The 12,959-nt window shown below is 44.0% G+C and overlaps 1 protein-coding gene across 2 annotated transcripts in view; it reads left to right on the plus strand.

Annotated features, from left to right (window-relative positions):
* bcl11bb (BAF chromatin remodeling complex subunit BCL11B b) overlaps positions 1-12,694 on the plus strand; it is a 48,278-nt gene extending 35,584 nt beyond the window's left edge. For both annotated transcript variants that reach the window (XM_041804421.1, XM_041804420.1), the window contains one exon: positions 7,706-12,694. In XM_041804421.1, the coding sequence (XP_041660355.1) occupies positions 7,706-9,771 (2,066 nt within the window). In that variant the 3' untranslated portion in view covers positions 9,772-12,694. The remainder of the gene's footprint in view (positions 1-7,705) is intronic.
* The last annotated feature ends 265 nt before the right edge of the window (positions 12,695-12,959 follow it).

Consider the following 12,959-nt stretch of genomic DNA (forward strand, 5'->3'; position numbering starts at 1 on the left):
GCTGTAAACACCAGCCTATATTGGCTTAAATATTGGCCTTTATTGATTTGATATATAGGTCTATTAGGCTGTTAAATTGGCCTGGATTGTTGTAAATATCAGCCAGTATTTGCTGTAAATTTTTGGCTATATTGGCTGTAAGTACTGGCCTGTATTAGCTCTAAATCCCAGCCTTTATTGGCTTTAAAGTTTGGCCTATATCGGCTTTAAATATCAGCCTATGATGGCTTGTAATACATGCCTATATCAGCTGTAAATATGTCCTATATTGATGTAAATTTCGGCCTATATTGGCCGTAATCATCGGCCGATGTTAGCTGTAACTATTGGCCTGTGTTGGCTCTGAATATAGGCCTTTATCAGCTGTATTAATTGAACTAATGGGGCTGTTAATACTGGTCTAATCTGGTTTGTGGATTTCCAGACAGGAGTAACAGATCTATGTAAGCTGAAGTCTTTCCTTTGTATCTTCTTAAACTTTGAACTGTGTCCTGATGTTGACTGATGACTGATGTTTTAAGTCTGACCTACATTTACACATTATTAATGTAGTTACACACATCAATATAAGTGCAGGCTAAAATTACTGTATATAAAAATCATCATCATGCATCCCTGGTAAACAATCTTTAACTGAACAGCAGGCCTGGTATCTGGTAACACTTAAACTACATTTATATAAATTATATTATTTCATCTGTTATCTCTTCTGAAAATTGATTTATCTCATAAACTTAATGTACTGCCCAGCCGTACTGCAGACACACAGCTCTGATCTGCATGGCCTAATGATTAGCCTCCGTCATGACAAACACGCCATGAGAGCAAAGGGGAGAGTAAAGACGAAGAAGAAGGCGGAGGAGGAGGGACGGATGGGAGCTGTGCAGAGGAGGAGGAGGAGAGGAGCAGAGGTGTAAGGGGAGCGGGGAGCAGGGGGGGCAAGCGGGCGAGGTGAGGAGGCTGGGACCCCTGGGGACCCCTAGATCACAGCCATGCTAATGAGGAGCTGCTTTGCCAGCAGCAGAGGTGTCAGCTAACCCCTGACAGGTGCACACATACACGCATACTCTCAGGGCTTGTGCCTGCGCATGTTCGTGTCTGTGTATGTGTGTTTGTGAGTGAGGGAGGGGCTGCAGGGGCAGGTTTGTGTCCCAGTGGCCTAGCCTGCGGGCGGCTTTGTTCAGTATGCAAATCTGTCGTTGTGGCGTTCTGTCGCCCTTGATGGAATGCAGGAGCAGAACAGCGAACCTGAACCCCAGGAATGCTGCAGTACACACGCATGTGACATCTAGTGTGGTACATCCTCTGCTCCTGCACTCACTCCCTTGTTAACAAGCCGGCCCTGCACTGTCTTCTTCGTCTACAACAAAGCAGCATTTTTCTACACGCTCCAAACTTTGCTCTTCTCTTTCTGCAGAAGTGTCTGTGTCACAGCACAGAAGTTGGTGGCCTAGCGTTCAAATCCTTCTTATTTTCAATTAGGTTTTTTCTAAGCTTTGAGAGAGTTAATTTGGCATCAGTGAGCGTTCATTACCATCCACTCACTGTTCGCTGAGAAGCTCCAGTCTGCCCATCTTGTCGCAGGCTGAGTTTGCTGATTTTTTTGTTATTCTTCTGTGGTCTTATTATAAGTCCCTCTGGATTACAGCGACTGATAAAGCCCCCAAACTCTAAGTGTAACTGAAATAGAGGGAGTTCATGCCTCGAAAATATAAATCAAACTCAGACTGCAGGGATGGCATATGTGAATTCCTAAATTAAACCCAAATCCACATGTCTGCACCGGTCTTTACTTCAAATCCTGCCAAGCTCACACCAACTTTCCTCCACCGGCCATATGCAAACAGTCAATATCATGGCTCCCCTTCATTCACTGGCATTTTGTTTGTACTTTTTAAGGCAAAATAATGGCTATAAAAGGCAATCTGGAAGGAATAAAATCTGATGTAAAGCTCAGATCTCAGTCCCTGAAGACTGGCTTAATTGGCCCGGTGGTTTAGTAAAGAAAAAAAAAAACAACCCAGGAGAGAAGGAGGGCATTATTACTGGCCCACCTCAGCTTCATGCATGTGCCAATGTTTTAATAACTTCCTCCAGGCCTCCTGGCCCTTTGCCCTTGTTTTGTTGCACAGGACAAAGAGAGCCTAGCTGGGATCAGATCCTCATTGTGTTCATCTGTTTCATGGGAAACTCTGTCTGGATGGACACTTGGAAAGGAAAAAAAAACAAAACAATGAAAGATTCAGAGCATTTTAAGGGGAAACAATCCCACTTAAACACTCACAAGTTGTTTGACTGCCAGCTAAATGACAAAAAACCCTGTGAATTCAGTTTTTAATGTAACACCAATTTACAGATTCCTGCTGTGTCTCCATTTCACTTAACCTTTCATCTCAGACGCGTTTACCGAGCAGCGTCTGTGTGAGTAAATGTGTGTGCGTCATTATGAGTCTGTGTGCATATGGTGTGTCAGAGTAAATTGGGCGATTAGGTCCGGCATCAGCGACTGCGTGGAGACGAGAGTGTAACTGTTCTAACTGCTAGTTGACCTTGGCGGTCAGCGAGTGGAGGGGTCCCTGCGAGTGTCTGTGTCAGGGAGACGACTGTAATTACCTCAAACTGAAGCGTGACACGGCCCATCGTGATTCTCTAATGAACACTTTTATTGGCTGCAGCACTACGCAGTGACAATATTCACACTCGCCCAGCGTGTGTGCAATTGTGTGTGCGTCAAAGCATTGTGTGTGTGTGTCTGTGTGCATACGTGTGTGCTCAAAGGGGGGAGCGAGCGATGTTAGATGTAGGTTTTTGTGGGAAAATGTTGCATCCTGCAGGTTTTGGTTTACCTTACCAAAAATATCTAAAACTGTGCAAACAGAAGAGGTCAGGGTGGAGCTGAAGACAGATTTAACTGAGTCAATAGCCTGAAAGAAATGTCAATCAACAAACACGTCAGTCATTGCCTTTGAAGTGCTCTTAATGAAGAGCTAATATGCAAATTGTTCCCATGATGCACACTATAAGAAGCTTGATGATTTTAACATGCAAAAGATGACAAGTATTTTATTTTGAAGTATATTTTAGTGTGTGCGTCTAGTGGCGTTTCTGTAGTAAGTGCAACAAGGCCTTAACCATAAAATTAGCTCATGGAATTCTAATTTGATTACATTTTTTCCTCCAAAAACAATAAATTAACCTTTTGTATTAAAAAATCCAAACTGGGATTGCTTGTGGACTGGTGGTTAGCTTGTGTGCCCCATATAGATCCTCAAAGTCTGCAGCCTTAATCTCTCTCTCTCTCTCTCTCCCTCCCTAAATTCCTGCTCTATCCACTGTCTTATCACTCAAATAAAGGCATAAAAAGCCCCCCAAAAGAAAATAAAAGACTCATATTCTATCTGTTCGTGTTGTCTAAAATAATCATCAGAAAAGGAAAAAAAGCAAGTAAAAACTAAATGCTCTCAACTGCTCATTTGGAAAATTGTCTGCAGTAGCATTGTAGATTTGAGAAGAACATGTGCTAAAAATTCCCCTTTACACTTAGGTTTTATCCATCATAAAAACAACATAATATGAGATTGATAAATAAGTGGCAAACTGCCCTGGGTCTCTCCTCGTGTGCCTGTCTGCCTCCATAAGATACGTACATGCGCCGTCTTTTATTTTGAATATAAATGTGTTGTAAAGGTTCCCGTGCAGTTCAGAAGCAGATTATTTCAGATCTTTCATTGATACAAATCTACCAGTAATGCAGTCTCTCTCATTTTATTATTATACACACTGCAGTTGAAAGTTTTCAGACCTTGACTTTTTAGCTTTTCTTGTGTTGCAGCCTGATGCTATTGAGAAAAAAAACATTTCTACATTTCAGTGCAAATTCATTGAAAATTATAAACTGAAATATCACATTGACTTAAGTATTTAGACCTTTTGCAACATCACTGTTGCTCAGATTACTCCAAATCTTTACTGAGATGTTTCTACACCTTGATTGGAGTCCACCTGTGGTTAATTAAATTGATTGGACATGACTTGGCCTTACAGCTGATAATGCATATCAGAGCAACAACCATGCCATAAGGATAAAGGAGCTGCCTCAGAGACAAGATTGTTGACAGGCACAGATCCACAAAAACATTCTGTTAAACACACAACCAGGACTCTGCCAAGAGCTGGTCGTCTGGCCAAACTGAGGGCCTCAGTAAGAAAGATGACCAAGAACCTAATGGTCACTCTGACTGAGCTCCAGAGACCCTATGTGGAGACGAGACAGAGTTCCAGAAGGACAGCCTTCACCGACCTGGGTTTTATGGCAGAGTGGCAAGACAGATGCCTCTCTTTAGTGCAAAACACATGAACACCTGCTCGGAGTTTGCAAAAGACTCCAGCAGAATGGGCCGTTCTATTATATGGAATAAGGCAATACTTTAAGATAGTGTTGTACTCAAGACCACACTATCCGAGACCAAGACTCGCCCGAGACCAGAGTGCACCAAGACAAAGACAAGACCAAAAAAATCAATTTTAAAAAAACCATGACAAGGTTGAACAGTTAAAGAGCATTCTCTCTTTAATTTTAGTTTTCTTTTCAATAAATTTGACAGATTAAAAATGAGGTAGCAGATCAGTGCTTGTCTCAACCAGTCCTGATGGAAATCCCGAGTTTGGCCAGTCCAAAACCAAGACAAGACCAAGACAAGACCAAGACATTCAAAATGTTGTCTTGAGATCAAGACCATTCTCAAGTACTACAAAACTACTTTAAGAGGATTGCATGTGCTCAGCAGCTTTACTGTGTTAACTTAAGGAACAAATTTAGAGAAAAGAAATGATTGTCAAGCATTTCAAATACATAATGAAAAAATAAAAGAATGTCTTGGTTTACCAAGCAATTGATTTTAGTTTTCCATTATCATAGGCTTCAGTTCATGTCAGCAATTAATTTGAAAAAAATCGATACTTGGTGGCTGAAACGATACGGTATATCACCAGACAAAATATTGTCTATGCTTGAAACTATCTATCTATCTATCTATCTATCTATCTATCTATCTATCTTAGATCATCTGTCTTAGATTCTGTTGTCCTCCCCTCCCCCCTCTCTCTCGCTGGCTTGTTTGGGAAGTTGATGAAATTTGTCTTTGGCCGTCATTAGGCAGCAGCCATCAGCTGCCAGTCTATTAGCTGCCACGCTTCCTTTAACAGCATATGGCACAGCTGTGTAAGATATGACAAGATGCAAATGTGTTGCTGTAGTGGTGGTGGGATGGGAGGTTGTGGGGGTGGTGGTATGATTGGGTGGCGTGTATTGATGAGGCCATGTGTTCAGAGTAAAATAGAGATAAAATAAGAGAAAAACAGTATTTGATTAATGGAGAGAGACGATCAATCCCTCTGCCAATCTTCATTTCATATTGATTCTTGTTTGTTGATGAAAACAAGTCCCAAGTCGGCAGACCCCGATTGGTCCCGCGGGACATGTAAATGCCCACTATGTGTGTGTCACAGTTTATGTGAGCCCGAAGCACGTCTGGCCCTTAAAGTCCCTCCACCTCTCTTCTTACCCCTTCTTCTCCTCCTCCTCTTCCCTTCCCTCTCTCGCTCTCTTCTCCCCGTCCAAGCTGTTAAGCTGTCCAGCTCTCTGCTGCCAAGCGGCCGTGTGAAGCCTCGCCAAACTAAACACGGGCAGGCAGCCCGCCACTCGCCCCCCACGCACACACCAAAATACATCCACATACATGTCCGCACACATGCACAGACACATGCTCCTACACAGGCGTTAGAAGCAGGAGTCAGGTCATCTCCCACTACATACACACGAGTGAGAGTGACGGCTACAGCAGAGCCCCACTAATAGCGGAGAAAAACAGACAGAATCAGTAAATGAGCCCCTCATTAACTCTTTCTGACCCTGTCTCCCCTGGGGAAAGCCAAACCAATCACACCGCCAAATCAGCTTCCTGTACGAGACACTGATCCAACATCAGCTTTCGCTCATCTGCTCCTCACGGTACGACGGTGTGTGTGAGCTCCAGAGTGTACTTCGGTGTGCTGAGAAGAAAAGTGAAAAGAAAATATCGACGTGTGTTTTACATTCCATGACAATGTGTGGCTTTGAGGCAGTCGGCCATCTTCAGGGCTCTTTTCTTCATCACATGGGACTTTGGGCAAAAGTAACTCCTCAGTCTTTGTTTTCACCCTCAGGGCTCCTAGTTCTGGGACCACCGTACCAACTTGACTCGGCTTGCGGTAGCCGCTGATGATAAAAGTAGATGCAGATGCTCTGCAAGCAAACACAAGACCCTGGAAATGCTCTTCCAATGTTAGCCTGTGTCGAATTAGATGAATGCAAACCCGGGCTGTTTTTTTATGAGTCACCAGCAGGCTGACGCGGCCGTGCCACAGTGACTGATAGGTTCATTTGGAGTTTTTAAGTCGGCCCATTTAAAGGAGCGAGTTGTCACCAAGTGACGTGTCTCTGTGTGTGTGTGAAGCCACAAGAAATAACTTTACTGTACTTGTTATTACACCAGTGACGTGGAGCTTTATTTAATGTGGATGCTGCTTTAAGATCGGAGGGGTCTTTACTGTTTACATATACTCTTCATCACCTCTCCTGTCGCTCCCTTTGTGTGTCTATCTTTTCCTCTAATGCCACATCTCACCCTCTTGCACTCCCCCCACCTCTACCATCTTTCCTTTCTTCCCTATTGGTGTGTTTTTTCCGTCATTGCCTCCCCTGTCTCCATATGGAAATGACAGAGTAGACGAGATGGATCTGTATATTAAAGCCTCGCTGACATTAGAATTAGCATAATGTGTCATGGCCTTAGGGCAATACCTGCCAGCTGCATTAGCCTGTCGACACACACTCTCAGAAATCATACATACTCAATAAAAGCCGTAGGAGACCCCTATGTGTGTCCAAAAACAGAGATGACTCAAAGTACAACTTAACGGGTTAATTTCATTGACTAAAAGTATGACGAAAATGTTAGTCGACATAGGAAAGATGAAACTAAGACTGAAAAAGATCTTTGATGATTAAAACTCTTATAAAAAGAAAGTCTAGTTTTCATCTGATGTTCAAAGTCAATGATATTTTTCCATTGTGGGTGGAGAAACACAATGCATATGAATCTTTTTTGCCTGTCAATGTAGAAAGCAGGGATCTGGTGCCAATTAAGCTCAGTTGGTAGAGCAGGTGCCCACATAGAGAGGCTTCAGTCCTGGATGCACTGGGCTTGGAGTCAATTCATGGGCTTAGCGCATGTTTGGTGCATCCTTGCCCCCACTCCCCCTATGTTTGCAGCTGTCCTATCGGAATGAAGCCCAGAATATGACCTTAAAAAAGGAAGCAGGTTTGGCCAGAAAGAAATGATTCAACTAAAAGAAAATATTGAAATGTAAGAACTTTTAATGGACTAACCTAAATTTTTTTAGTTTTTGTCAACTAAAAGTACACTAAAACCACACTTAAACAATAAAGGGTGGAGTAAAATGTGACTAAAAGTAATAAACGCTTTAATTTTAAGACTAAGCATGAGACAAACATTAAAATAGCTGTCAAAGAATTGCAACTTAATGTGTTTACACAGTTTAAAAATGCACATGAAGCTATTGTGAACTGATATTTGGTTTAAATTTAACTTTGAATGTTTGTTTTTATACAAACTAACATGACTTTCTTCCACTTTTCCCACAGATAAGGATGAGCCCTCCAGCTACATCTGCACTACCTGTAAGCAGACTTTCACCAGCGCCTGGTTCCTGCTCCAGCATGCCCAGCACACCCACGGGATCCGCATCTATCTGGACAACCACCTGGTCAACTGCTCCCTCACTCCCCGCATGGCTCTGCCTCCTCCCCCCTGCACTGACGCCCTCCCACGATCCCCTCTCCCCACTTTCCTCGGCGACACCAACAACCCATTCCACCTCCTCCGCATGGCTGCGCCCCTCCTCAGGGAACATCCCCCTCCCCCAGGGTACATGGAGACCCGGCTGCCTGCGACGCCACCCTTTGTCAGCCCCCCACCACCGCCCAGGCCTCCCCTAGAGCGGCTGGGCCCAGAGGAGATGGGGCTGCTGTCACAGCACCCCAGTGCCTTTGAGAGGGTGATGCGGATGGCACCCATGGACCCTCCTTCCATGGACTTCTCCAGACGTCTGAGGGAGCTGGCAGGCAACACGACAAATAACGGCGGGCCAACACCCCCTCTTTCCCCCAACCGCGTGCCACCTATGCACCGCCTGTTGAGTCCGACGCTTTTCCAGCCTGGCGCCAAGCCTCCAACGTTTCTCAATTATGCCCCGCAGCCGCCAACTTCTCAGGGGGGACACGGTTCTTCCAGCCCTCCGGATTCCCAGGGACAGAACCAGGCTGCAGCCAAGTCCAAATCCTGTGAGTTCTGTGGTAAGATCTTCAAGTTCCAGAGCAACCTGATCGTCCACAGACGCAGCCACACAGGAGAGAGGCCGTACAAGTGTCATCTGTGTGATCACGCCTGCTCCCAGGCCAGCAAGCTCAAGAGGCACATGAAGACGCATATGCACAACAAGTCTGGGTCCATGAGCGGCTCCCCAGAACAGGGAAACAGAGGAGAGGTGGGAGAGGGGGAAGAAAAGAGTCGGGAGGGGGAGTCAAGAGGGATGACAATGGACAATGACGAGGAGGAGGAGGAAGAGGAGGAAGAAGAGGAGGAAGAAGAGGAGGAGGAGGAGGAAATGAGGAATGGAAGTCGGCCAGATTCCAACCTCAGTGAGGATTCGCAGGAGTTCGGCCAGAACCGGGAGAATGGCCAGAGGCAGTCTCCTGAAGAGAAAACTCTGAGTGGGGATAGAGGGAGTGAAAGTGGCGGGGTAGGCATCATGCACCCATACAACCACCTGGACAATCACCTGAGACTGAACCCCAACAAGAGGAGTCTGGAGAGACAACCTAATGGAGAGGGAGGAGAGAGGGGGGAAGGAGAAAGAGGAAGAGAGAATGAGAGGGAGCAGGACAGAGAGCAGGAGGACCAGGAGGAGCACAGGCCCACCATGAACGGCAGAATAAGCGTGTCAGAGGCAGACTCCTTTCCTGGACTTTTCCAGCGTCGGCCCACTCCCATCACCAGCCCGAGCCCCTCCAACAACAAGAGGATCAAGATAGAGAAAGAACAGCTGGAGCTCCCCCCAACCATACCCCTCATCTCCCCTGAGAACGTCTACTCTCAGCTCCTGGCTGGCTATGCCGCGTCACGCCACTTCATCAGAGAACCCTTCTTGGGATTCACAGATTCCCGTCAGTCGCCGTTCGCCACCTCCTCCGAGCACTCCTCCTCAGAGACGGGAAGCCTTCGTTTTTCCACCCCGCCCGGGGAGCTGATGGAAGGAGGGAGCGCCTCGGGCCGCAGCGGAAGCAGCACTCCTCACCTCCTACGGGGCCCCGGACCCGGCAGACCCCCGAGCTCTAAGGACAGGAGGAATGACACCTGCGAGTACTGTGGCAAGGTGTTCAAGAACTGCAGCAACCTCACGGTGCACCGGCGCAGCCACACGGGGGAACGGCCCTACAAGTGCGACCTGTGCAGCTACGCCTGCGCTCAGAGCTCCAAGCTGACACGCCACATGAAGACCCACGGGCAGTTCGGCAAGGAGGTGTACCGCTGCGACATCTGCCACATGCCCTTCAGCGTGTACAGCACGCTGGAGAAACACATGAAGAAGTGGCACGGGGAACATTTGATGGCCAGTGAGGTCAAACTGGAGCAGGCGGACAGAGGTTAAGCCAGCAAACATTCAGCGACAGCAAACACAAGCAAACACTCACACATACACGACACATACACACACAAAAATCCCTATAACCACTTCTTCAGCTATGGGGCTTGGCTGGATAATCTTTCTCTAAAAAAAAAATTAGACTGATTGATGTTAATCTTTTTTCTTGTCACAGAAACTGCCACCTGAGAATATAAACAAAGGGAAACTTTAATGAAAAGTTGTCTGGAACGCCATGCTTGGTGTTTCTTGGCAAACTGAGGATTTTATCAGTTAGGAATCCATGGAGCCTTTCTACTGTGCAATAATTTCTGTATTTATTGGATTTTTGTAATGATATTTGGCATGTGCAGGTACATCTTTGTGGGATTTCATATGGAGTTAGTTTTGAAATGTGCTAAAACATTTTTTTTTTCTAAAACGAGATAACTGGAAGTCACCCTTAATACAAATTTTCTTTCTTTTTTCCTTTAAGGATGCTTATTATCATGTGAGAGTAAAATTGTGAAGCAGTAAGCTTTTAAAAGTAAAAATAATTGTTTTCTATATTATGAACTGCAGCAGCGGACTACAATCCATTCCCTCACACAGGCCTAAAGCACTGAATGTCAGCCTGACAATAAAACATCATGCTGGGTTTAAAAAATCCAGCGTTAGCGGAAAGACCTGATTTAAATTTATTCAGGGAATTTTAAATATTGGCTTGTGAATAATTCTTTCCAAATGCAGTTACTGTATTGCTGTCCTTGCTTCAGCCGGGACGTAAATAAAGGTTGCACTTAATGGAGGTACCCTTAACTGATGCTCAGTACATTCCCAATGTAGGATGAAACCACCGTATTTAAATATAAGTTAAGACTACTTGTGATTAATGTGAGAAGGAGAACAGTCCTGTTTATTGTTTGTAAATATATTCATTTTTTAATGTTAAAGTAGCCCCGACTGTACGTGAAAGACGGCCTAAAACTAAACAATCAGAAGACCAGCTGCTTGCATCCTCCACAGTATATGCTAAGTGTAACTCCCATTCATTATTATCAGACCCCACATTTGTTCAACTTCAACACTGTCTCAATCCTCCATCTCCCTCTGGCGTGGCCGCTCTCTCTGACCCAGGTTGACTCCCCTCCGTGTCCCGCAAAACGCCTCCAAATGAAATTCATATCAGCGCATGTGTTAGCGTGTGTGTTTTCTTCTCTCCGCGGCGTGCTCTAAGCCTCTCTCCGACGGCGTCTTTTCACAGTTCACTAGCTCAGATTCATGCATTAGAGCGGCTTTTAAAAGGGAAGCCTGTTCATTCGCCTCACAAAGTGATACGGGTTTAACTCGCAGTAACAGATTCGGAGACAGTGTGCGTGTTCGTGACTTTTGGGGATTACAGTTTTTTATTTTCTGCATCGTTCATCCTGAAATGAATCTGGCTATATGAGTTATGATAATTTTAAGCACAGCTGCAATGTGGGGAAAGGCCAGGCGACCTTGGGTAGGGGCTATTCTTATAGTAAAAATGAAAGATTGGAGCTGAGAAATGAAGAAAGAAATGGAGGGAGAAGGAGCAAGACCTTGACCAGGGAGGAGAGTCATTCAAATGAAATTGGAAGCATATGAAAAGTGAGGGCTTTTTTGTACCTAAATGCACAGTTACTGGCCACATCTTATAGCGGGCCGTCTGAGAGAGACAGCCAGCGTTAGAGGGAGGGAGACAGAAAAGCCACATGAAAGGAGACGGAGACTCATCTTTCATTTTAGTGCTGCAATTCTCAATCACCAGAACCATCCTCACTTGAAAGTTTGACCTGCTTTTTTGGCCCTTTTGTCTGCTTTTCATCTGCGCCCAAACACACTTGTTTTGATCGAAAAAAAGAATTTTTTACTGTATCTTGGATGCAAATTCCTCTTTTTGTGATTTCTTTAAGAAAGGAAATGATGTTAAGGTTACAGCAGCACTCCATAAGCTATTCAGTTGCAGCCTAGTTTGGTACTTTTTAGAGAGATAACACAAAAAGAGATCGTCTGAAGAGCTGCTTTCAGCTTGCTTACACATGTTGATGCATGAGTGCAAAAATCCAGATCCTTTTGTGAACGCACAGTGTATTCATTCGAGGAAAACTCAGTCTGAGAGTCAGGCCAGGAAGAGCCATACAGCTACATTATAATCCACCGGAGGAACCCTGAGATCTAAATCACACATGGACATTCAGTCTTACAATATGTTTACAGTGTTGAAGTATGCCATTAATGAAATACTCTGTGTAAGTGTTTAAAATGATAATAAAGTATTGTTTTCGCCAATGTTCTTTCAAATGTTTTTGAATGCCATAGCAGTTTTGTATGATTATCCTGGTGGAGGGATTTATCTTCATGGATATGTTTCTGTATGATTACTCGTTCACTGTATGGGAAGACAATTTTTGGAATTGTAATATTGCAGAATCATGCCAGATTGTTATTTTTTTCTAACTAAAGTGGTGCCATTATGACTTGGTTTCTTCAGTCTTTTCTTATTTAATTTTTTAATATTGTTTTCTGTTGGTTTGGTGAAGCTATCCATTATGGATGTAAAACAAAAATGATTAAAGATGATCCTAAAGGAAGAATTTTCGGCAGGGGAATACGATGCTTTGTGCTGGAACGCTTTTCCAAATCAAATATCTGAGACGTTCATGAACTTTATGTTTTTATTTTTCTTTTATTTTCCTTCATGGTCAGTTGAAGGTCTTGTGATGGCACTTACAACTGTAATTTTAAAATACATTTTCATATTTCACTTTTCACAACTTTCACTTACACTCTTTGTACAAAAATAGTTTCCTTGGTCTTTTGGGGGGGAGTGCATCATTGTGAAAAAATAAGTGATTTCAGAACAGTACACATCTGCTGTTTTGAACATATATGTATTTTTGTAATGTGTTGAAAAATCAATACAAGAAAGCCAACACTTCAATAAATGTTGCAATTGCTCTATGATTGAAGCAGCTCTTCATTCTGGTTATTTCCTCTTCCTCTTTCGTTCAAAAGTCATCACTAGTTTTATTTATTCCAGTAGCTATAAAAATACTTAATAAATCGAAATATCATCTAAACATGCAGCCTCAAGACCCACCACCACCTCCTTCATCAGAAATTCCCACCAAAATTTCTTTAAAAACTTTCAACAACACAAATTTATTTCATGAAAATGTTGCAGTTTGCAC

This window comes from Cheilinus undulatus, linkage group 14 (assembly GCF_018320785.1).
Source record: "Cheilinus undulatus linkage group 14, ASM1832078v1, whole genome shotgun sequence".
Taxonomy (NCBI): domain Eukaryota; kingdom Metazoa; phylum Chordata; class Actinopteri; order Labriformes; family Labridae; genus Cheilinus; species Cheilinus undulatus.